The sequence below is a fragment of the Prionailurus viverrinus genome, chromosome C2 (assembly GCF_022837055.1).
Source record: "Prionailurus viverrinus isolate Anna chromosome C2, UM_Priviv_1.0, whole genome shotgun sequence".
In the NCBI taxonomy this organism is placed as follows: domain Eukaryota; kingdom Metazoa; phylum Chordata; class Mammalia; order Carnivora; family Felidae; genus Prionailurus; species Prionailurus viverrinus.
The window spans coordinates 137,087,546-137,114,770 of NC_062569.1; the positions used below are offsets into that span (position 1 = coordinate 137,087,546).

Below are 27,225 nucleotides of genomic sequence, written 5' to 3' on the forward strand. Positions count from 1 at the left end.
GGCAGAGAGAGAGGGAGACACAGAATATGAAGTGGGCTCCAGGTTCTGACCTGTCAGCACAGAGCCCAATGAAGGGCTCCTACCCATGAACGTGAATCTTGACCTGAGCCAAAGTTGCATGCTTAACTGACTGACCCACCCAAGCACCCCTGCTTCTTCTTCTAATTGTATCTGCATTCTCTCTCTCTCTCTCTCTCTCTCTCTCTCTCTCTCTCTCTCTCTGTGTGTGTGTGTGTGTGTCCTTCTCTCTCTCTCCCTCCCTGTCTCCCTCCCTCCCTCCCTCTCTCTCTGTCTCTCCTTCTCTCTCCCTCCCTTTCTCTCTCCCTCTCTCTCTGTCTCTCCTTCTCTCTCTCTCTCTCTCTCTCTCTCTCTCTCTCTCTCTCTCTCACACACACACACACAAGCTTGTTTTCCATGAATGCAAATAAAATCCTAATATTGTATAGAAAAGACAAGTAAAATTACTGCCCCAGTCAATGAGATTTGATATTGAATATTCTTTATTTGATATAGTTGTAAAGATTGACTCATGTATACTTTCTTGCAATTTGAAGACATCATTCATCAGTTTATGCAAGCTTTGTAATTCACATATATTAAGTGACATAGGGAGAAATGTTCCTTTATTCCTAATTTTCAAAATACCATAAATTTTAATAATGGCCATCCATATTACCTGGCTTATATTTCCTTTGTTTCTACTAATTTGTAGATGTGCCATCCAGTCCCTATGGAGTGAAGATTATAGAGCTGTCACAGACCACAGCCAAGGTTTCTTTCAACAAGCCGGACTCCCATGGAGGTGTGCCTATTCATCACTATCAGGTGGATGTCAAAGAAGTGGCATCAGAAACCTGGAAAATAGTACGCTCCCATGGAGTTCAAAGTGAGTCAGTGCTTTCAAATTGTGTTGATTAATTCAAGCTGACCTTCAGTGTGCTTGTGTGAGTGGGCTTTTATTTTTCTTCAATATGTCCTTTTTTTTTAGTAGAGTTGGGAAGACATTTCCACTGTCCTATTCTTCTTGAGAATAACTTGAATAAAGAGTGGGAAAGTTTTTATCTTTAACAAAGATGGAAAGTTTCACAAAATCTCCAAAGTTCAATATTGGGGGGAAAGTTAGTATTTAAAAATTTGGTGGTGGGAAAAACAACTGCTGACATGTCATATTGGATGCCTGAATATTCTAAAATATGTGCTTGTTTTTCATTTATTAATAAGATTTCTTCCACAAGTAAGTGTACTTTACATGCATTTATGAAACAATCTATAAAAAGTCATCTGTCTACTAAAATTTATTTCAAAATTGTGTTTTGAAAACTCAAGTTATTACTACTAATTATGGCAGGTGGAATAATAGAATAAGCTAATTCTGAGAAGTTAAAACAATTTATAGCACTTCTGCTCACTTATATAGAATTTCATCATGTTGTGAAAATGTGGTTTGTTTTCCCATTAAAAGAAGAAACTAAAGTAGGAAATCATAGTAAATTATGAGAGCTGGAGTGTATTGATTGGGATATAGAACTACAAAAGGATAGTAAGGAAAATGATGAGTATATAGTAATATAAAGTATTGGTGAGTATATAGTAATGAAAATTATACTGTCCCTCCTGTGCTGGCCCTGGGCCCTGGCCTGATCCTAATATGTATGGTGTAAGGGTTCTGTAAAAAGCATGAGCTAGCTGTTTGTTCTATGAAGAAAAGAGTGAGCCCTTCTATGAAGGGTTGGCTTAGTGGACAATGGAGACAGAACAGATAAAAATCATCCTAGTTTCATCTGTGTTGGCACCTGCTTATTCATTTTTACTGAGAATAATAGGTTTTTGATAGAAGTGCCAGAAATATTAAACTGTCTTCAGTCATTTACCACATTCTTCAAGTAATGCTCCCCCCAACATGTCAGCTTTTATAATTTCTTCTAATAATAAGAGGGTTTGGGTAGGTAATGTCTTTGTGCAAATGCTGTGTGGTTTAGGAGAGAAGATAGTGCCCCAAAAGAATGAGCTTGTGAGTTCTAGGATTCCAGTGGAAGCAACCATTACCCTAGATGCAAGAATAATATTTTTAAGAGAGAGAAAACAAAAGAGGGTGAAAAGGGAGAGACAGAAAGAGAGATGAATTATTTCTGACACTACAGAACATTCAAAGTGGGTGCTTGGGCACAACCCTGGAGACAAGTAATGTTAAAGCTGAACATTAGAGAAATTAAACTTGACAGAAGAGTACCACCACCCCTTACCCCTCCACCCTAGGGAAGAAGGTTAATAGATTCTTCTGAGACTTACAAAGTTGCAAAACCATGAAGAATTTATAATGGCTTTGATCTGACAGAGTTGTTCACGTTCAAAGACCTGATTTTGTTACTCCATATATCCCTATCTCAGAAGCAGATTTCCGTGTTTATAAAACTGATATATAATAAAGAACATTTGTTAATTTACCATGAGAAATCACTGTCTCGGAAATTAGACATTCAGGTATATATGATAGGAATATTCTTTACCTGTGAGTATTTTATGTAGAAAGAAAACGTGTCAGAAACCTGTTTGGTGAATTTTGAGTATCAGTCAGGGACCTTACATGAATGACAGTCAGTGCACTCAGCCTTGGATAGCTTAAAGCTTGCCAATGAGATCAGAATACTCATAGTTCTGGTTTCTCTTCCTCTTCCTATGAGAATGCTGATCCCATCATGGGGCTCCACCCTCATGAGTTCACTAAGTCTAATCACCTCCCCAAGACCCACCTCTAACTACTATCACATTACAGGCTAGGGTTTCAACATATGAATGGGGGGTGGGGCGCAATTCAGTTCCTAGTTCCCAAATATTCATTCTATTTTAGTCACTCTGTTAAGAACTGAAAATAAATTAAGTCAATAGATTTTGACTACAAAATGAAGAATTTGGTAGTATGAATATCCTCTTACAGAGGATGAAGCTGAGAGCAATCCATATAAAGGAGAATACTGGGACTATAAAATTTAGCTTCTTATCTATAAGGTCATGTGGATAAATAATAGTGAAACTAAAATTCAAACCCTGACAGGAAATCAGATTCCAAAGGCAGTACTGTTGCCCGTTAGGCACCGTTTTTCCTTTATTCAGTAAAGAGTTACAAAAGTGGGGTGCCTGGGTGGCTCAGTCAGTTGAGCATCCGATTCTTGATCTCGGCTCAGGTCATGATCCCAGGGTCATGGATTGAGCCCCACATCGGGATTCAAGCTGAGCATGGAGCCTGCTTGAGATTCTCTCTCTCTCTCTCTCTCTCTCTCTCTCTCTCTCTCTCTCACCCTCTCCTTCTCTCTCTCCCCGCTCTGACCCTCCCCCTACTCAGGTGCTTTCCTTCTCTCTCTCTCTCTCTCTCTCTGTCTCAAATAAACAAACCAAAAAAAAGTTGTGAAAGTGGAACACAAATTACTTCCCTGTAAAGTATGAGTATAGCCCATATGTATAATTTTAAGTATATATTTTTAAAAAATTATAATGTTTATTTTTGGGAGAGAGAGAGACACATAGTGTGAGAGGGGGAGGGGCAGAGAGAGAGGGAGACACAGCATCTGAAGCAGGCTCCAGGCTCTGAGCTGTCAGCACAAGCCCTAAGTGGGGCCTGAAATCACGAACCATGAGATCATGATCTGAGCCAAAGTCAGACGCTTAACTGACTGAACCACCCAGGCACCCCTAAGTGTGTGTGTTTATATATATATATATATATATATATGTACATATATACATACATATACTTATATATGTATATATGTATATATGTACACATATATATATGTGTATGGTGTAATGTGTGTGTATGTTTGTTGCAATGTGTTTTAGATAGCTACTGGAAGGACTTCTATAGAGAACTGAGGGAGTAATTTGCTTACGTTAAATATGAATTAGAAAGCTGAAATATCACTGTCATTTGGAAATTTTTTCTTTGTAAATATTTTTACTTTTTTCTTACGCTGGTTTTGTGATATCTATTTTAATTTGGTGGCTTGAGGTTTAATTACATGTCTTCATGTGGAGTTCTTGTTCTGTTTGAGGTTCATAATGTTCCTCAATCTAAAGATTGATGTCTTTCATCCATCCTGGAAAATGTTATATCATTACATTCTTGAATACGAATATTGTCTTTTCCCTCATTTTCTCTATTCCCTTATTCTGAAAAATCCCAGTTATAAATGCTAAACTTGTTTTTTTTAGAAGTTAGAATACCATATCTCTGTACCTATATTTTATTATGTTTCATTATTTTGCCATGTTATTATTCAGTTCTGCCTACCAGTTCACTAATTCTTTGTTCACTTATGTTTAAGCTACCATTAAACCTGTCTATTAAGATTTTAATTTAACAATCACATTAAAATTTTTTTTTATGTTTTTATTTTATTTTTGAGAGCGAGGCAGAGCACAGATAGGGTAGGGGCAGAGAAAGAGGGAGACACAGAACTGAAGCAGGCTCCAGGCTCCAAGCTGCCAGCATAGAGCCCGATGCAGGGTTCAAACTCACGGACTGTGAGATCATGACCTGAGCCAAAGTCGGATGCCCAACCAACTGAGCCACCCAGGCACCGCAACAATCACATTTTTAATTTATATAAATTACATTAGTTCGTTGTATGTTTCAACAGTATCTCACTCATGGTGAGTATATTTTATGATTTTAAATTGCGATCTCATATTTTGCTAATCTTACTTACTTGTGTCATGCAAGGCCTGGGGTTTGGATGCAGTCTTCCACAGAAAATATCCCTTTACTTTGAACAGCTGCTCTGAAATTTTACAAAGGTGGAACCATCTTAAATTAATTTCTTGATTTGAGAGTTCCTGTGCTATGAGAGCAGATTTGCAGTTACTAATTTTCAAAGAAGTATTTATCCCACCTCCTTGCCAAGTCAAACAAATTTTTTTAGCCCACACTTTTCCTTTCTTCCAAGAACGTTGACATTCCTAGCTCCATGCAGGGGTCCAAGCCTCAGACCTCCCTCTTTCTTCTCTCCCCCATGAGGACACTGGAATCCAACCTTGTGTACTACAGATCCATGCAATAGCTCTCATTGTCTGAGTACCAGTTGAGATTTTCCAAAGGACGGCAGTCACTTTACAAAAAAACAATTACATGGCTGGTCCTCTAGCTACAGTCTCCCCATCCACATCGTTTTTCATATTTCAGTTTTCCTTCCTTTTCTGTGATCTAACATGTACACCTAAAAAGATTTTTGAAAATGATATGTATAATTGTAACTATATTTAAAAGGCGCTCTTCTGGCTGTATAGGTAACGACATTGTTGAAATTCTGACATTTTTTTAAAGAACATACATAGTTTTGAATAGGGAAGAAATGCTTCTTTTGCAGTTCACGCTAATCATTTTAAAGTTTGAGGAAGAATTTTGTAAGCATAATTATACTCATTGCCTTTGAGGCATTTGTTAGAAGATAGATTTAGATTTATCTCTGAAAAGACAGGGACTATAGTCAACATTTCAGCTACTACTTTTTTCCTTCAGCATAGATTTCTTTCTTTCTTTTAATTTACATGAGTTTAGTTGATGTTCAGTTTTTTTCCTAGTTCATAAATACCCATAATCCATTATATACTACTCATGTATCTTCGTCTACCTAAAAATAAATATCATCTCTTGCTTGGTTGTGGTGGCATAAGCAAGAAAATTTTAGGAAAAAAAAATCTCCTGTTAGTAGATTCTGATTCTAAATAATGCATTAATTAATTTCCTGTGAATTTCACTTGCTTACTCTGCACCTGGTCCAAGGTTTAGGGTACAGTTGCTGTCTAGACCAGTTATTATATTCTTCAAGGTTTAGCTGAAACCTTACTGATCATCCCAATCACTAATTGACCTAAAACTAAATTTCAAAACATGAATTGTGAACAAATCTGATAACAACTTGAACTATTTAAATTTCAAATGGAAGTCATTTTGACATTTAGTTTTGAGTGAAAAATGTGTGTCACAGGTGTAGCAAGATCTTTTTTTGATTGGGAGGGTTACATGGCATTTCCATTACCCTATCATTTAACACTTGGTAAGCATGTTCTATGTACCTCATTGGGCACAAATGAAGAGAAGATAATAATCTTTCAAAACAGGTACTCACTTTTCAGTATTCAAAACAAAAATGAAAAATTGACATTTTAAAATATCAAGTTATTTTTATCAGAGCATAAAACAATTCTCTCAAATAGCATAATTTTAATTTGTGAAATGTTTAGCCAGGTACAATCACACATAAACATCCTTTCAGTGTCAACTGAGATTATTAGATGCTCTGGTTTATTTGGACCTAGGGTTGTAGTAGAATTTCTCTTTGTTCCTGAAAATAAGGGAGATAATTTTTATTTGAAAATAGTAGCATTTTGTAAATGGAAGATTCATTGGAAACTTACTCAAATTCTTGCCATTTTTACTAATCGAAGGGTGTAATAACTAACTACAATTTAGAAATGAATTCACAGTTGGACTTTACAGTTTTTTCACTGCATAATTTCACTAAACCTTCAATATTGCTTCACAGGATGCAATTGCAGTACGTGTATTTTAATCTATAGATGGTCATTTTAACCTTATAGCATTTAGTTTATGATTACACATTGTGATTAAGGTTATGTACCTGCTTCATTGCTACATATAATGCCAACATTTTTAATCCAGATTTTAATTTTAGCAAAAGTTCTATTTTAATTGAAACCTGAATAAAAAAAATCAATTTATATGGTAGAGAAATCCATTTTCAGCTTTGTGAAGAAGTGGCATTCAATAAGGATTTTTTTCCAAGATTGTTTTGAAAGATAGGTGTTTGGATTTACAAATTCTATGCCTGTGCCCGATAGGCCCACAAACTGATTTTAAATACAGGAGCTTAAATTGGAATAGAGTGAAGATTAATAGATCAAATACCAAGTAAGATTTCGATACAACTAAAGAGATGCTATGTCCCAATACCTTTGTCCCAAAGCGGGTGCCCTAAATTCAGTGGCACCAGCAACTCCCTTGGAATAAAGAATCTTTCTGGCTTGAATACTCCAAAACTGAAAGCTTAATAGTATTTATATTGATTCAAGCTGAAGCTCCACATCAACAATGAAAAATTGATTTGTTACATGTATGGAATTTCCATGTACCAACGACCCTATTACAGCACCTAGGTCCTCCATGTTTTCATTTTTCACTAGGAATCACCTCCATGCTCTGCCCCCACCCTCACATGCCCACTCACTTTCTCTTAGTGCAGCAGGCTTCATATGGCCTGTAAAGTGTTCTTTTACAGGATTTGCATCGGAAAATTATTTCTCTTTTAAAACTGGACATTAATGCCCTAAGGAGTAAGATAGAGTTGGGTGCTTTTTTTTTTTTTTTTTTTTTTTTTTAGTAATTTTTCCCCATTGCTTTGTATTAGAATTTCTTAATCAAATGTTAGCTTTTTTCAATTAATCCCTTCATGTTTCCTGTGTTTTCTCTCATTGTCTCTACATTTATCTTTACTCTCCCCTAAGGTTTTCAACACATATCTTTCAATTTACCTATAAGTTTTGAAAATTGTTAAATATTTTATTCTCTGGTCATTTCTCATCTCATTTATGCAATATAGTCTTTTCTCTCTGATAATTATCATGATATTTCATTTTCAGCATTGTTTTTGCTCCCTGATTTGGTTTTCTTTTCCTAGATTTATTTTGTTGTTGTTGTTTGCTTTGTCTCTGTCATTCACAATGGAAACGTTCCCCAAGTATTTGGTGATCCTTGCCTGGATAAGTGAAAGAAAAACACCCTCATCTCTATTTGTAAAGACAGTGTTTTCAAGCCTTGAGATCAGATGGGTTTCTAACTTCCCCATCAACAAGAGTCTGAGAAATGGTAACTATTTTCGGATATCTGTTTTGAGGCTGTTCAGTTAATACTGGCATACCTGGCTGTCAGGACACTGTGGAAAGGCAGCTAGTGTCAAATGGTGTCAGATGATTCCCACAAAATTTTATTCGGCACATCAACTCCATGTTCCTCCTGTTTAGAATTCTAGAGTACAAAACTTCTTTGGTCCCACTTACCAAATAATAGACCTTGCATCTTCTGTTAAGATGAGAGAGAGGAACTCATCTTCTCTTTAATCTGGGAAGAGGGCATGAGAGTACAATTGTTTAAATATTTGATGATCATTCAGTTTTATGCTCTCATTCATTGCACTTAAAATTTCTGAGATTTTCCTGAGTTCTGTAGGTCTATTAGTGTAAGTGTATCTCCACTGACTGTCTCACCCCTTATACAGATCTTCATAATTTTTGTTGTCATATTATATTTTTATATGTGGGACTTTTCCATTTTTAAAACAGTGTTAAATTAATTTGTTAATATATTGATGACGTAGCATTGAAAATTATGCTTTTAAGAAAAATGAGCATATCAGTGTTTCTTACTGAGTAATGATTAGTACCTGTAATTAGCTAAACTTCTTGCTTTGTAGTGTGGCTTATGGTCAAACAAATTCACATTTTTTCCTGGAAACTTTCTAGCTTCCTATGCACATTCAGCAGAAATTTTAAATATAAATTTAAGCTTCAAAACTTGGCAGTTTTCCCAATAATACCCAGAATAACAAAGGCCATCAGATGTGCACACAGTGTATGGGTCCATACATTGTGTAATATGCAACCATAAGAAGAGACATGTACATAGACTATGATATAAATGGTACCTGTTGAAATTATTTGATAATGCAGGGTACAGTAAAAATATAGTCCCTCTGTCCCAAGGGGGCTAGGAGAGAAAGGCAATGGTGCTCTGCCTGATCCTCAGAGAAAGCTGCAATACTGATCCAGGTTGGAGCCAGTGCCCTGAAGTCCCTGGCAGATGGCACACTGTGGGTTGACATAACCATCTCCCTGCCCCCAGTGTGACGCAGGTCTGCCTACTGGTAGATATTTTTCATTGTGTACTAGAACCTGCTAGAATCCAAAAGATAATTTTGATACAACCAGGTTTTTATTGGAAAACATGTTATTTGACACTCACTTCAAATTTTATTGTTCAAAAACCCACTAATTATGCAGTAAAATTCGGATTATTCAACAGTTCCTGGATTCTTCATTGATAATTGAACAACATATGGTAAGTATGCAATGCTATGTCTATAAACAGAGTGAATAATAATATAATAGGGAAGATTTCTTTCTATTAAATTATTAATTCATTTTTGTAGTGAAGATATACAAGATTGAACTACTTTTGTTCTGCATTGTGACTCAAAAAGAAAGTAACTTATTTCCAGTGGAAATATTTTATTGAAGTTATTGTCGATACATGTTTTTCTATGACCATTATTGAATATAAAACCTTTTTATTGTTGTTCATACTTAGAAAAGAAGGCCAGTGATTATTTAAAATACAGGATGAAAATAGCGAGAATGAGCATCACAACTCAACTAAAGTTAGAGTAAGCCCATACAGATATTTCTTTTTTTTAATTTTTATTATTTGTATTTGAAAGAGAGAGAGAGAGAGAGCATGAGTATGAGGAGCAGAGAGAGAGAGGGAGGCACAGAATCTGAAGCAGGACCCAGGCTCCTAGCTGTCAGCAGAGCTCGACTTGGGGCTCGAACTCGTGAACTGGGAGATCGTGACCTGAGCTGAAGTCCAGTGCTTAACCGACTGAGCCACCAAGGCACCCCCAGATATTTCTTTAAATCTGTTTTTTCGGGGCACCTGGGTGGCTCAGTCGGTTAAGCAGCCAACTTCGGCTCAGGTCATGATCTCGTGGTCCGTGAGTTCGTGCCCCATGTTGGGCTCTGTGCTGACAGCTCAGAGCCTGGAGCCTGTTTCAGATTCTGTGTCTCCCTCTCTCTGACCCTCCCCTGTTCATGCTCTGTCTCTCCCTGTCTCAAAAATAAATTAAAAAAACGTTAAAAAAATAAAAAATAAATAAATCTGTTTTGTCATATTACGATGTGACCTAATGTGTGACTTTCCTAAATTTGTCAGGAGTTTTCTGTGTTGTGTTATGGTGCTACTAAAAATAATGAAATAAATAATTGATATGTCTTTGTTACTTAAAAACTTCTTTTTTTATTGTTGGGGTTCTTTTGGAACTGCATCTCAGATGTGCCTGCATGACATATGACATGATCATACTTTTAGGTCTTTCTGTCTTCTGTCTCCCCTCTCTACCAACCAAACACACAACGGTCCCTTTCAAAGTTTTATTTTATCTTATCATTGTGTGTGCTTTTGTCTGTGTTCTTAAAACACATATTATCACAGGGACGCCTGGGTGGCACACTCGGGTAAGCATCTGACTTCAGCTCAGGTCATGATCTTGCGGCTTGGAGTTCAGGCCCCCCACCCCCTGTCTGGCCCTGTGCTGACAACTCCCTCTGAGCCTGAAGCACGCTTAGGATTCTGTCTTCTTCTCTTTCTGCCCCTTCCCCGCTCCTGGTCCTGCTCATGCTCTCTATCTCTCTTAAAATAAATGCACATTAAAAAACTTTAAAAAATAAAAAAATAAGTAAAAACACATATTTTCACAAATTTTCTTTGTTTTATGATATATTAGCAAGCATCTTTTATAAATAATGAGTAAAAGGTTCATGTGGTTCAATGACATGAACATGATGGTTATTTCGTGTTCTCAGTGCTGTAATATACTAGTTCTCAACGAACTTCTTTGGCTACTAATTGTGATGAAATGGGTCTCAGAGGGTTTGGGGGTTTGTTTCTTTTGAAGTAATCTATGAGACATAACTCCTTTATATTATGGTAGTGATGGTTTTTCTATAGGAGGATGTGTAGTTTTCCTGTCATTTTCCAATAGCTAAAAGTTATTGTAACATCATATTAAGTTACATTTAAGATTTTTATTCCCGTGTTTCTTTAATCCATGTTATTTACAGTTGCCTGGATGAAACTGCATTTGCATATATTATACTATTCAATTTTACTATTTTAGAAACAATTTTAAATAATCATTGTTTAGTATTAGTTCTAAACTACTGCAGTTTTTAAAATCTTAATAAATTCCGATGCTTTTAAAAAATTCTCTACAAAGAATATTTTCTACAATTACACGATTTCCCATATAAATCTGCCTGAAGAAAAATGGTTATCATTTTAATGACTATATTTCACATGGTTTAAAAGAAATAGACTATAAAAATCATCTGTCTATATTAAATACAAGTGCTCTAAAATCTTGTGAATTGCAAAGATAAGGGGATAAAAGTAATCCACATTAATTCTGTATTTTCAGCGAAAGGAAATTTCTTCTAATTTGAATGTAATGGAAGGACTTCTATATGTTAAAAATCAAAACAAGAATATATTGGACTATTTTCATTGTGTAAATTAAAAAAATAAACCCAATCTAAATTAGAAATTTATATAAAATAGCAGTCTTAATGAGTTTAAACTATGTAGATCAAAATACATAGGGAACGAGGGCAATAGGAAAACTGAGTGAATGACAGCTTTAAGTAAAATTATTTGTATGCTGGAAACTTACCCAGATGTCTTAATATGAAGACCCAAATTCATTCATAATTCTGTACTTTGCCTGGTTGTTGCTGTAATAATAAAAGAACTTCTATTCAAATAATTTTTAAATTTTTAAGAAAATGAGTTTTCTTTATGTGTTTTATTTTATTTTATTTTATTTTATTTTATTTTTAACGTGTTTTTATCATTGAGAGATTGAGAGAGAGAAAGTGTGTGAGTTGAGGAGGGGCAGAGAGAGAGGGAGACACAGAATTCAAAACAGGCTCCAGTCTCTGAGCTGTCAGCATAGAGCCTGATATGGGGCTTGAACACACAAACCATGAGATCATGACCTAAGCTGAAGTCAGATGCTCATCCGGCAGAGCCACACAGGCTCCCCTATGTATATAATTTTATAAATCAGAGAAATAAATGGTATGAAGAAATGAAACTAATTTATATGTGAAAGATATTTGTGAGTAGTGAGAAAAGAAACATGAATATTTCATGAGTGTTTTATAAAAATTTAATGTACAGGAGGATGGAGGTATTCATAGTCATTTGAAACTTCAAAAAAATAGACCCAGTTAACTGCTCAAATATACACTTTTTTGGATACTTTAATATTCAGTGTAAATATGATTTTTTCCTAGAATATAGCTCATAAAATTTTCTTATTTCTAGTGAAGAATAGCTGTGGGCTGACCATCATGGTTATTTTAATAGTGAATGTAACTGATACATAATTTTAGAAGACATGTTTTTACATTTTTTAACCTTAAAATTAAGAAAAAATTATGTTTATTTATATTTGAGACAGAGAGAGACAGAGCATGAGTGGGGGAAGGGCAGAGAGAGAGGGAGGCACAGAATCCTAAGCAGGCTCCAGGCTCCGAGCTGTCAGCACAGAGCCCGACGCGGGGCTCGAACTCACAAACCATGAGATCATGACCTGAGCCGAAGTCGGCCGCTTAACTGACTGAGCCACCCAGGTGCCCCACCCCTATAATTTTTTAAATCATGCCAATATATTCCATTTTAGTAAACATTGTTTGATTTTTTATTGTTAAAGTTCATTATTATGAACAATATTTTCTGTATTATAATACTATAATACATAGTATTTATATATGTATATATTTATGTACATAAATATTCTCAAAGTTTAAGGAGGAGTAAAGAGCTTTTTCTTTATCTGGTAAGTGTCTCAAGATTCTATTATTAGGAAGGTTCTAAGGCCTTCTTCAGTAGTGCTATCCTGTAGGAAAGGTTGAACACCATGGACTGGCATAATCAGAAATGGTTTCAGAGACTGACACTACTCTCGTTCTCTACTCTTTTACATCATGTGTGTCTCAGTCAGTTAAGCAACCAACTCGATTTTGGCTCAGGTCATGATCTCATGGTTCATGGGATCTAACCCCACGTTGGGCTTCATGTTGATAGCGCAGAGCCTGCTTGAGATTCTCTCTCTCCCTCTCTGCCCCTCCCCCACTCATTCTCTCTCTCTCTTTCTCTCTCTCTCTCTCAATAAATAAATACATTTAATAAACAAATAATCACTATTGTGTATAACAGTGATTTCTAAAATAGAATTCTAATTTTCCAGGATATGTAAAAGATCAGCCATTGGGGTCCATAAAGTAAACTGGAAAATATTTCCATTTCTCTAATTATATAAGTTATGATTCAGGTAACCACATTTCAAAATGGTTGACTATACTCTGTGTGTGTGTGTGTGTGTGTGTGTGTGTGTGTGTATGCATGTATGCACATGCTTTATGTGTCCCTCTCCGTCTCTCGTACCAGGTCCCTAAATAAACACCTGGCACATCAAAGCCTGTCCACTCATTGTGTCATACATGCATTCTCTGTTCTGGCCATGCTTCAGTTTATGTTACTCCTACTCTTTCTTATCCTTCCTTCAAGGTCCAATATAAATTTGAGCTTTTTTACAAAGGTTTATTTATTTTTCAGTAGAAATATTTTTGCATTCTTTTGAAACTCTGTAGTCAATATTGCTTGCATTAGTATTTTCCAGCTTCTCACCTCATAATATAAGTATTAAGACATAAGTCACATTTCTCTATCTTGACTGCACATCTGAGAGCCTATATAACATGTTGGATGGACTTCTGAATCTTCTACATCACCTGAGATGAATAAATGGATCATTTCATTACTAAGCTTGTTTATACTCAATTAAAGTTATATAGTTGTTAAGTATTTCTAAGCATCTATAAATTATTACTGTATCTAGGCTAAGTTAAATGGAAACATCTAAGCAAGTTGGTTGTTTTTTCCTTTCTTTGAAATTTCCAAAGATTCCACAAGCTTTTCTAAGTACTGATGTTATGGAATTACTGTTTAATAAAACTTAATTCTATTGTATATTTTAAAAACTTCTTTTCACTTGCAAAGATTAAAAAAATATATAGGGGCATCTGGGTGGCTCAGTTAGTTAAGCATCTGACTTCGGCTTGGGTCAGGGTCTCAGGGTCCATGAATTTGAGCCACACACATCAGGCTCTGCACTATCCAGAGCCTGCCTGGAATTCTCTCTCTCTCTCAAAATAAATTTAAAAAATCTATTATAGCTTTTTAAAAGATAATCTACGTCTAGACATAAGCAGACTATTGAGAAAATGGAGACAGCAGCTTCTCTTTCTCTAAAAAAGCAGTCTTAATTGTTCCTATTTATTTTTTTCACACATCAGACCAAAGAGAAGCATCCAACCACTGTATGACATTGCTCCTGCTACTGGCTCAGCTAACATTCAAGAAAGAAAGCCTGTATAGGTGGTAAAACATGTCCGTGCACTTCTGACAACTTGACATGTCAATGAACAGTTAGGGTATTTCTCATATCACCGAAATACTAGTGTGCACTGTAAAGGTGCTTCCATTTGGAGTAATTTGCTAGAAATCTTCATCCTCACAACTGGGTCTTGTGACAGACACACACTTAGCAGGAACTTTGGATTTAGGGTTAGAGACATGTGATCTTCTGTCCAGAGTAGCATTGTTTTATCTCCCCATGTATTGGCGGGGCCACTTATCCTACATTTTATATCGTTAAAGTCTTGGGTACTATTGACATTTTAATACTTAAAATACTCCAATCTGTGCATAGGGGATGCATTTCCATTAATTAATGTTTCCTTTAATTTCTTTCAAAAACTTTTACAAGAATATTTTGTAGTTTCTGTTGTGCATGTCTTAAATTTCTTTTGTTAATTACTAAGAATGGTATTTTTGATGCTATTAAAATGGAATTATGTTTTGAATTTTCTTCTTTGGTTTGTTCATTGTTAGTGTATAGAAATGCAACTGATTTTGGGTGTTGACTGGATGTTCTCATTTTATTGGATTCATTTTTAGTTCTAAAAGATTTTTGTGGAATCTTTGGAATTTTCTACATGTAAGATCACATGATTGTGAACAGAGATAAATTCAATTCTTTCCTTCAAATTTAGATGTCTTTAATTTTGTCTAATTGCTTTGGCTAGTAATCTTAGTTAAATAGAAGTGGTGAAAGCAGGCATCCTTGCCTTGTTACTGTTTCTGGAGGAAAATATTTTAATCTTTCACCATTGAGTATTATTAACTGTATATTTTTAATATATGGCTTTTATTTTGCTGAAGTATTTACTTTGTATTCCTAGTGTTTTGAGTGCTTTTATCATGAAGAGGGTATTAAATTTTGTCGAATGATTTTTCTGCATCAATTAAGGTGATGATGCATTTTTTTCCTTTATCCTGGAATTGTAGTGTACTACATTGTTTGATTTTTGTATGTTGAAATATCCATGCATTCCAGGAATAAATTCTTTTGGCCATAGTAAATGAATCTTTTAAAATGCTGCTGAATTTGGTTTGCTACGATGTTATTGAGGATTTTTATATTAATATTCCTAAAAGATAATGGTCTGCAGTTTTTTTAATTTATTTATTTACTTATTTTTCTAGTGTTTTTGTCTGGTTTTGACATCAGGTTAATGGATTAATGCTGGCCTCATAGAATGCGTTAGGAAGGGTTCTTTCCTCTTTATTTATTTATTTATTTTTTAGGAATTGCTGACAATAATTGCAATTAGTTTTTATTTAAATGTTTGATGGAATTGATCAGAAGCTATTGAGTCCAGGACTTTTCTTTGTCAGGAGATTTTTGATTACTGATTCAGTCTTCACACTAACTATAGGTCTATTCAGATTTTCTATTAACTTATGATTTCATCTTGGTAGATTTTGTGTATCTGGATATTTATCCTTTTCATCTAGGTTATTCAGTCGGTCAGCATGCAGTTGGTCATAGTAGTCTCTTATAATGCTTTTTACTTCTGTAAAATTGGTAATAATGTCTCCACTTAATTTCTGGTTTTAGTAATTTGAGTATCTTTTTTTTTTTGTCTTAGTCTATGTAGCTGAAATTTTTTTATCTTGACTTTTTTGAAGAATTAACTTTTGGTTTAATTGATTATATCTATTATTTTTCTATTCTCTATTTCATTTATATCAGTCTTATATTTATTATTGTCTTAACTCTGCTAACTTTGAGTTTAGTCATTTCTTTTTCTAGTTCTTTAAGTTGTAAAGTTAAGTTGTCGATTTGAGATCTTTCTTGTTTCTTAATGTAAGCATTTAGAGCTCTGAATCCCTCCCTACTCCTGCGTTTGCTGTGTCTCATTAGTTTCTCATACATGGTGTTTCTGTTTTCATTCATCTCTAAGAATTTCTTTAACTACCTTTGTTATTTCTTCTTTGACTCATCAATTTGAGAATATAATGTTTATTTTGTAATTTTTTTTAGTTTTATTTATGTTAATGATTTCTAACTTTATACTGTTGTGGTCAGAAAAGTTACTTTATATGATCTCTAACTTTTGAAGTCTTTTTAGACTTAAATTTGTGACCTAACGTATTATCTATTTTGGAAAATGTCCTGTGTGCTTTTAAAAATAATGCATTTGCCGTTGCTTTTGGATAGTATTCTGTATATGTCTGCTAAATCTAGTTGGTTTATTTTGTTGTTTAAGTCCTGTTTCCTAACTTATCTTCTGTCTGATTGTTCTATCCATTATTGTGAGTAGCGTATTGAAGACTCCAACTACTATTTTTGAACTTTTTCTCCCTCTATTTCTGTCAGTTTTTGCTTCACATATTTTGATGGTCTGTCACTAACATGTAAATGTTTATAATTGTTGTATCTTCTTGCTGTATTGAAACTTCTATTATTGAAACTTCTATTAATGTACTTTTAGTCTCTTGTAACATTTTTTTTTATTTAAAGTTTATTCTGTCTGATAATCAGTATAGCCAGCTCTGCTTTCTTAATATTTGCATGGATAATCCTCTCCATCTTCTCACTTTCAATCTATCTGTGTCTTTGGATCTAAAGTAAATCTCTTGTAGACAATATATAGTTGGATAATATGATTCAAGTCATTCTTCCAATCTCTGTCTTTTGATCGGAGATTTTAATCCATTTATACTTAACATAGTTACCAGTATGCAGGGACTTCTGTAATTTTCTACATGCCTTACAGATTTTTGTCCTTTATTTTCCATATTACTGTCTTCTTTTGCATTTAGTCATTTTTTGTGGTAAAATGTTTAAATTCCTGTCTCATTTATTTTGTGTATATCCTATGGCTATTTTCTTTGTGGTTACCATGGGGACTTTCTTTAACATCCTAAAGTTATAACACTTTAATTTGAATTTATATTAGCTTAACCAGTAATATACAAAAAATATGCTCTTATATATCTCCATCCCCATCCTTTTTTGTTGTTGGTATAAAAAAATTGCATCTTTATGCATTGTGTGCCAAGAACATGAACCAATAATTCTTTCAAATGTGTTAATACCTTAAATTATGTAGAAAACAAAATCTGGAGTTAGAAACTAAAGTTACAATAATACTAGCTTTTAGAATAATATTTTTTAAAAAATATATAGTCTCTTAAGTTATGTAGAAAATCACCAGTGCAGTTGCAAATCATTGTTCCAGTAGTACTAGCTTTTGTAGTTGTCCATGTATTTACCTTTATTGAGATCTTTATTTCCTCATAAGACTTGAGTTATTAACTAGGTCTTTTTATTTTACCTTGAAAGACTCCCTTGAGCATTTCTTGCAGAGCGAGTCCAGCAGTAATAGAGTAACTCACCATTTATTTATCCAGAATGTTTATTTATCCAGAATGTCCTCATTTTTGACAGATAGTTTTGTCAAATATAGGACAGTTTTTTCCCTTTTAGTACTTTGTGGGTTTTTTTGTGTTTTTTTTTTGTTTTTTTGTTTTTTTTTTTTTTGTTTTATTTATTTTTGGGACAGAGAGAGACAGAGCATGAACGGGGGAGGGGCAGAGAGAGAGGGAGACACAGAATCGGAAACAGGCTCCAGGCTCTGAGCCATCAGCCCAGAGCCCGACGCGGGGCTTGAACTCACAGACCGCGAGATCGTGACCTGGTTGAAGTCGGACGCTTAACCGACTGCGCCACCCAGGCGCCCCTCCCTTTTAGTACTTTGAATAAACCATCCCTCTGCCTTTTGGCCTCCAAAGTTTCTGATGAGAAATCTGCTAATAATGTTATTGAGGATGTCTTGTATACAATGAGTTACCTTCTCGCTTGGTGCTTTCAAGATTCTCTCTCGGCCTTTAGTTTTTGAAAGTGGATTATGATGTGTCTTGGTGTGGGCCTCTCTGAGTTCATCTACTGAATGAACACATTTATTGACAAAAATTATTTTTAAGCTCCACAATTTAATTTTTGGTTTTCTTTTTTAGATTTTCTCTCTTTATTTTGGTCATACATTGTGTTTTTTATTGTTTTTGTTTGTTTGTTTGTTTGTTTGCTTTCTTTATTATTTAGTTCTTCCTTTAGTTCTTTTAGCAACTTTAAAATGGTTGTTTCAAAAGTTTTTTTTCTAGTATATCTACCGTGAAATATTTTTCAGGGAAAGTTTCTGTGATTAAAATTTTCCCTTAAATGGGCCATAATTTGTTGTTTCATTGCATGCCTTGTGATTTATATGCTAAAAATTAGACATTTGATTTTAATAATATAACAACCCTGGAAATCAGTTATCCCTCTTCTGCAGTGTTAACTCTTTTTTTTAAGTTTATTTATTTATTTTGAGAGAGAGCACATAAGCTGGGGCAGAGAGAGAGGAAGAGAGAGAATCCCTGGCAGGCTCCATGCTGTCAATGCAGAGCCCAACATGGGACTCAAGCCTATGAATTGTGAGATCATGACCTGAGCCAAAACCAAGACTCAGACGCTTAACCAGTTGAGCCACCCGGGGGGCCCCTTCCAGAGCATCAATTCTTATTTGTTATTCTTGCTTATTGCTTTTTAAAACTATTGTTGTAGTCTATGTCTGTGCCAAGGATCAAACTGACATGTAAACTTAAGGTCTTCTTAGGGCACTGGTTCCTTAAATACCCAGGAAGTCACTTCTGCCAAAAGGGGAAAGGCATACAACGATAAGGAGAGGTGCAACAACAATGGCTGCCCACCTTCTTGTCTGCACCTCTGTGATCAAAAGCAGCAACCAAAATCAGAGCAGGATCCCTGATATTTGAAGGAGGAGGTCCTTTTTACACACCTGACTCCCACATGCTGTATGCAAGCCACTCTAGGAACATGTGCTCAACTTCCTGCTACTTGATTGGTCAGGGACGTGTAGCTACTATTGTGCTAACAGCTGAAATTGACCAAATTGACCACAATTTACTATCCATATATTCCCCCTGGAAGTTGCAAGCCTTTAACAGACTTGAAGATTCCAAAATATTTACATCAGACAGACTCTGCCAGTATAATTGTTGTCTAGGTGGAGAGAGAAGATTCCTTGTGCTTCCTCCTCCACTACCTTTCTAGAATCCTCCCTTTCCATTTATAACTCTTCACATTCATTGAAAATTTATATAGACACTCATTATTTCAGTTTTAAAATTCAAGATTCAGATGATTTCTTAAAATTTTCATGAGGGATTCCAGTGCAATTGTTCAGATGAGCATCTGCAGTTTGTATAAAGTATTCATAATGACATGAATTGTGCACATGAATATTTAGCAATGGAATTATCTGGCTTATGATTTTAATTCTCCAAAAGACATTTTTAAATGCTCTAAATCAAATAATTTTGTACTCATAAAAATAGCTGTATAGAAATGTAGTATATTTTCCTTAAATACTCAAAATATTTACAGGTAATTTTTTGTTACAAGTTGTGTAGAGATATGATAGATGCAAAATATGAATGACAAGCCTTCATATTAATTTACTTGAAACACTTAAATTTTGGTGGAAAATGAAATACATCCATATTAAACAAGATAAAGAAAGGAATACACATGATCCAGAATATCTGGATAAAGTAGAATGTTCTATGTCCTGAAATTCATTGAAAAATAGCTAGCAATTGATTAGAACTAATGGAGATGTCTGGATTAGCTACAGAAAAGCATGGCTACTCTACGTGAAAGTATAAATAGTGTGAGTTTAAAAAAATAGTACATAACTTTCTTGAAAGTAGAGAAAGCAAACTTTTAAAAAAGAAACTGTGGGAAAAAACTGCTCAAGTTGCACTTGGTTCTGAATCTTACTCACATTCGAAGGGAATCTCTAAGCTGTCTGTATGGTTTGCTGTGTTGCATTTAACAAGAACACAAATGACAGAGCAAAACCAGTTCATTACTCATTATTTGGAAATGTGGCTACGAAGCTTGTGCGGGATATATGAAATACTCTGTTTGATTTAGTTTAAAAATAAATAAGACAGAAAAAATAAATTGGCCAGAGTGCAAAATAAGCAGAACTAGCTAGTAAATGCCTCTCTTGTACTGTGAGAGGACTCAGAATCAGAACTCCATGATCGGATAGTCTGATCTGACTTTGCTCTGAATTCTTCATCCTTGCGTTTCTACCATTACAACGTGCACCTGTGAACCAAAGGAAAAGTCGGGGGATTGTATTTGTCTTATAGTGCTGGGAATTTATGAAGATCATCAGCATGGGTTTACATGGTTCTTTCTAATGACAATCCAGAAACACATAATTCAGTAAAATATTCTAAGAAAGAGACTGTGTTCTCTAATAGCTTAAAATAAATCTTAAAAAGTATATACAGTCTTACCATTTTTGTTAGTTTATCATTTTTAGCCTTATATGTATTTAGTGTCTCTGGGAAGAGAATATAAATATTCCTGCATTCAGGTTAATGAAGATTTTTTAAAATTCCTTTTTCACAAATGGTTTTCTGTACTCTGGCTTTATAGGCCATAATACAGTCATGGGAAGATGCAATGCTTTAACTCTAAGACAGAGTCTTGTTCAAATCTAAGCTTTGATACTTACTGGCTGGTTGGTCTTCTGAGCTACCATTTATTTATTTATGAAGTGTGGAATGCAACCAAACTGTCCTAGTCTAAGTATGAAATGAAATACCATCAAATGGGATTTGAATAATGGATTTTCCCCCCATAAACAAGAAGTTTTTGTTGGAGAAGTAAAATGTGCTTTAAATGCTCAGCAATACAAGAGTGGAGTCAATAAATGACAAAGGAGAGCAACTATAGATTTAGCAGTGTCCTCTTTGGGCCAGTTTCTTTTAAAGTGATGTTTTGTTTGGCATAGTTTTTAAAATGTCAATAGAAAACTCTTTATTGAATTCTTACTTTGCATTCAAAATATGTAGGCTCTGTGAGGGCTGGAGACACTCTCTCTCTCTCTCTTTCTCTCTCTCTTTATATATTTTTATATGTCTTTTACATGTTTTATATGTCTTTACATATACACACACACATATATATATCTGTGTGTGTGTGTGTGTGTGTTGCTCACCGTATTCTTACAATAAAGAGCTTCCAACAATAAAAGAGCTAAGTACAAAAACAGGGAGCATAATCAGTAACAGAAAAAGTACGTAATTATTAGGAGGTTAAATAACTAAAATGAGTCTTGAATTTTCTTTAGGCATGGTGGGGAGACGTTTAATTTCAAAAGCTCAGCTCAAGCTCGCTACCCCTGCCAAAACAAACAAACAAAACAAAGCAACAACAACAACAACAAAACTTGTAGCATTAAGAGTTTTTTGGGCACACACATTTTGAACAATTAGTATATTTATAAGTAAAAAATAATACTATGATTATTTTCAATTGTTGAGATTTCGTGAGCATTTTCTGAAAACCTATTGTTTTAGACTATAGAAGGATACATTTGGTAATTATACATCTGTCATATTTTATGTACTAAGTGGATCCTGAAAACAAGTATCAATTAAACTTTTCTTGGGTGAGTAATTTTTATATGCTGAGAAATGTATTTGAAGTGAAAAAAGTATGAATTGTTTGTGAAAAAATATTTTTGAGGACTCTGTCCTGTTTTATTTATATATTTATTTAAGTTTATTTATTTATTTTGAGAGAAAGAGAGAGAATCTGAAGCAGGCTCTGATCAGTCAACACAGAGCCTGACATGGGTCTCGATTTCACAAACCGTGAGATCATGACTTGACCTGAAACCAAGGGTCTGACAGTTAACCAATTAACTGAGCCAGCCAGGTGCCCTTAAATTGTCCTGTGTTTAAATCAAAGTTTTTATCCAGAGTATACTTCAAAGGGAAGACATTTGTTTGCAAGAGACAATATGTGCTTCTTGTGTAAAACCTTCTATCAGTTAAAACTCACTTGTTGAATTGTTTGTTTTTATGAATAGTTTATACTCATAATGAAAAAGAACATAAAAGCAGTACAATAAAGAAAAAATTAGGAATTTCATGACTGATAAGCTATGGTCTTAAAATAGGGTCATCAGTATACCGTTTTGAGTTGAAAGCCCCACACAAACCACATAATTATTTTTCTTTCTACTTTGCATCAATCTGTATCAATATGAATTATACATTACACAGAATTTGTTCATAGATGTTATATATATATATATATATATATATATATATATATATAAAAGTATATATCCATGCAAGTCATATATTATTATGATTCACTGAAGTCTTTGGGTACTTTTAAAAAGATAAGTTTATATTCTTTTGTAAGTAATGGAATCTTGAAACACAATATGATTTGTGCAAAAATGCATATTTTACTTTTTATTTTTTTAGTGTTTATTTATTTATTTGGAGAGAGAGAGAGAGTGTGGGCACACATGCGTGAGTGGGTGAGGGGTAGAGAGAGAGGGAGAGAGAGAGAGAATCCCAAGCAGGCTCAGTGCTGTCAGCACAGGGCTGGATGTGGGACTCAATCTCAGACTGTGAGATCATGACCAGAACTGAAATCAAGAGTCTGATGCTTAAGTGACTGAACCACCCAGGCGCCCTGCATATTTTACTTTTTAAAAGCAAATGAAAATCCAACTGAACTAAACTTCTAAAACTTAAGACTTAAAAGACACACTTTGCACTGGTAAATGGAATAATTCCTCAAGTCATTCATAGGTATGTAGTGAATAACTGGAGTGAAAGTATTAAAAAAAAATTTAACATTATGGATAGAATACACTTTTATTTAAACCTGCTGCAAACTGTTACAGAAAGTCAGATAATTCTGTCAAAAAAAAAAGAGGGAAAAAAAGGTTTTGGGCTTGTTTTAATTGTTTAGAGAACAAAAGCTGAATCTTAGGTGAGAAACTTCAAGGGATTTTGTATTTTCAGTTTTAACCGAGAAGATTAGCAGCAAGTGTAATTTTGAAACATGGGTCCCATCCTAGCTAAGCTTTGTGGTTTCTCATAGCTGTCTGACATGTTTCACAGTTCATGACAGCCTGAATAAGTTGCATTTCCAGTGGGTGATACAGCAGTTCCAGACCCAGGGAGTCCTTATCTGCTTACACTGACCGGCTGGAAAAGCCATGGAGAGGCCTGAGGTTTAAGAGCGCAAAGAGAGCATGGCTACATTTAATCTCACTTTAGAACTTGGCTCAGCCTAATTAGTTTGCAAATATGTAATTTATTTTGCCACAAGGGTCATAAATAGTCTGTAGCCTCTGGTTCTCTCGACAGCTGTAGGGATGGGATTTACAAGAATACATAACTTGAACAAACAAAAACTTAACTTTATTCAACTTCCTTTAATAAAGTCTGATTGATTCCCTTCTTAAAGGGAAAATGAAACTTCAGATTTTTCTCTCTAGCAATGCCATTCCCATACTTGCAAAAATAATGTTAAATAGTTTCTGTTTTCCTTCATTTGCCAGTTTAAATGTCATTATTTTTGCACACTTCAATATTTGCTGTACTTTTGCATGTATACCCAGGTGACAAAATGGTCATTTATGAAACTCAATTATATTTAAGTCAAGCAGCAACATTAAATTAATGAGGCAAACCAGATTCTTTATAGAACCTGTACCTGTTGCCATGTCAAAGAAAAATTCATTGTGGTGTATACTTTTCAGAAGAATTACATTATGATTTCCAAATCATGCTGACTAAATATAGCTATAAAATACCTTAATTTATGCCATTTGTCCTTAGAGAACTTTCAGTGGTTTGTAATCTAGATCGACTTTCACCTAATTTTCAAGTTTGAATTTCTAACAAATTATAAGGAAAGAACCCATCCCACACCTCAGTCTGTGGTTCTTTTGTTCTATTGTATGGGCACATTTGGGGAAAGAAAGTCTTCCATTAACTAACTTCATAATTTGAGGTATGACTCTATTATAGAGTATGCAGCCTTTCGTTTTTCAAGTGGTAGTTTGCTTTCATGCTCTACCTTGGTTATTCAGAAACCCTATGTTTGGTAATATGCCAGGAAATTGTGGATGATTTAATGTATATATCCTCTCATTTAAGAAAGGCAAGTCAAATTACAGATACGGGCTTTGCCTCCCCTGACTTTCTTCCGTTCCCTCTCTTTAAATTGGTCCCAATTTATGGAGTTCTTTCAATTTCACACAATAATCTTTATGTTCACACAATGTTAATACGCCTCATAATGAGGGTTATTGTACCAAAACCCTTACAGTCATAACTCAAAAACAGACTGGCTTCTTCTTGTATATAAACTTTCTAAAACTTGCTTCCATAGGTTGACTTCCGTGCCTCTCCCCTATAATTTTTGAAGGCCCTCTAGGAGGCCCCCCCATCCATTTTACCTTTGAGTGTTATAGCCCAGCCTTGTAATAACCGTGCAGCCGTCATTTAACCTCTTTGCTTCTTTCCTCTGCAAGCTGCTCTGCTGTGAAACTCAGTCAGCAAAGGGGAGAATCGTTTTTGTTTAATGTTTATTCATTTTGGAGAGAGAGAGAAAGAGAGATTGACAGAGCAAGAGAGCAAGAAATCCTGAGCAGCCGAAGAGCAGAGAGAGGAGGGCAGATTCAAAGTGGGCTCTGTGCTAACAGCAGAAAGCCCAATGCAGGGCTTGAACTTAGGGATTGTGAGATCATGACCTGAGCTGAAGTTGATGCTCAACCCTCCACAGATTGAACCACCCAGGCCCCCCGGGGAGAATCTTGTCATGGAGAACAGAAGACTGTGAGGAAACTTGGGAGACTTGATTCTGAATTGATTATAATGTAATTAAAGAAATGAGTTTCCCCTTTGGTAGAGATAGAGGGACACTCAAAGCTCCTCACATGCCCTGTGAAATGGTGAACAGAGGAGAATGGTGACATTTCAGGCCAGAGAGAGCTTTGACTAGAAATATTCAGATAATTCAAGTAAAATGTAGAGGTTTTTTGGGGGGCGAGGTGGGTTGTTGTTTCCATTGTTTAATCTAATAACCTCGATTTTCCTTCATGTGATGTGCTCTGATACTTTAATAGCTCTATTGTTATCTACTTTTAACCTAAAATAAGGAACGGTCTGATTTCCACACTTTTGATTTGCAGATAATTTTATTTACAATTAAAATTGTATGATTTAAATTCTGTTGATTTTCTTGCTGAGTTGTGTCAAGGCAAACAACCAAACATAAACATTACTAATTGTTCTCACCTACTCGGCTGAGTTAGTTTATCAGTGATCTTAAAATGATGGTAGTGGTTACCTTTACGTCACAGAAATATGGAGAGGCATAGCACATATCAAAGTTGTCTGCAGCAGTAAAGACGTCTATAGCAATCTCTCCTATATCATTTGTAGCATACTATGTAGATACCTATGTAAATATTAATATTTATAAGTAAGTATCTCTGAGACTAAATACAGACTATTTTGCCATTAAACACAGAGTCAAAGATGAACAACTTTGGAATATCCATTATTTTCATTACCTCACAGTCTCCATATAATATCCCTATTTGCATAGATCACTGATGCATAGTGATGATGATTTTACAGGTCACAAATTATTTTATCTATACCTTCTTTCAGTTTATCTTTATACTTTTGTTTCTATGACATGTACTAAAAATGTCTTCCTTTATAAGCTGGGAGACTAACTCAGCCCTAGGAATTGGTGGAATCTCAGTCTGGTGGAATGAGGCTCAGAAACAAATGACTTTTTTCATGATTTTAAAGCATGCATCACAATAGTGTCTTCTTGCAAAGGTTTTTGTAGTCAGACTAATACCTGCATGCGTGTTACATGTCCCCATGCTACCCCAAGTCGTTCACCATAAAGGTAAAGTAAAGGATAATCAAACACTGGCTCCTCCCTAATATCACATTGAACACTGACTGGTCCATGACAATATTGACTGCCCAAGGGCCTAAGCATTTTGTTACAAGCCCTGAGGAACAAATACACTTTCATAAAGCTTTAAAAATCTCTGCAGAACAGTGAGCCTAGTTCACATTGCTTTCAAATTGGTTATATTTATTTACTGGAAAAATTGACAAGATGTGATGACTTTTAAACTCTTGAGTTCCTTATTATACTGACCTTGAACAGAAACTTTCTCTCAAGGATGGTAGGTTTCCACTGTCTCAGGATCTTGGCTTTCTAACTTTTAATTTGATTCCCTCCATAGTCTGCATGACCTAACCCACTAATCTCTCAGTTACAACTATTTTTCCCCTCGGACTAATATTATATACACCTTGATTCCAGGTCACTAATCAACTGGATTTGGGTTTCCTGAAAAGCTCACAGATTGTTACTTTGTCAGCAACAGTTGGATTCAAACCTTGGTCTTGGTTTTCCCATTTAATCTTGTAACTTCTAATTAGTTGGATATCCCTGACCATCAGTGTTTTCCCACAAGGCCTCCCTTGACTTTGGCACCAAATATTATAATCTGAGTCTTTGACAAGGCAATGCACTCTCAAAAACAAGTTCAGTTTTTTTACAAAGTAGAGAAATTGAGAAATACAAATGTAAATTTTGCTGATTGGGAATACATCTTTTTGCTGGTGTTAGAACATCTGTACTATATTAAATAAGGTCTGGTTGATATCTGGAATGTTTTTTTCCATTAATACGTGTCTGATATATATCAGATACATGTAAAATATACATATAATTTTTTATACTTTTTAAATTCTGTATTTTAGAAAAAAACATCTTTAATGTGCATTCAGAAACTTTTTTCTTTTCTGTAGTTTAATAAATAATTCAATGAAGATTTCAATAATTATAATCAAAAAGCTAAAGAGATGTCATGATAATGAATATTAGGGAAAATAATGAAACAAAAGGAAGTATCAAAACAGATTCATGATGTATATTCATATAATGTAGAATAAAAAATATTACCTAAAGAATCTGTGTTATAATGGAATTAGTTTTCAAAAATATGCTAATAAGTTATATTGTAATTTATTGA

General features: G+C 34.7%; 1 protein-coding gene across 1 annotated transcript in view; it reads left to right on the forward strand.

The window, feature by feature from the left end:
• Positions 1-27,225, forward strand: part of NCAM2 (neural cell adhesion molecule 2) — a 224,210-nt gene that overhangs the window by 139,779 nt on the left and 57,206 nt on the right. The window contains exon 12 of the mRNA XM_047874049.1: positions 713-886. Within this exon, the coding sequence (XP_047730005.1) occupies positions 713-886 (174 nt within the window). The remainder of the gene's footprint in view (positions 1-712; positions 887-27,225) is intronic.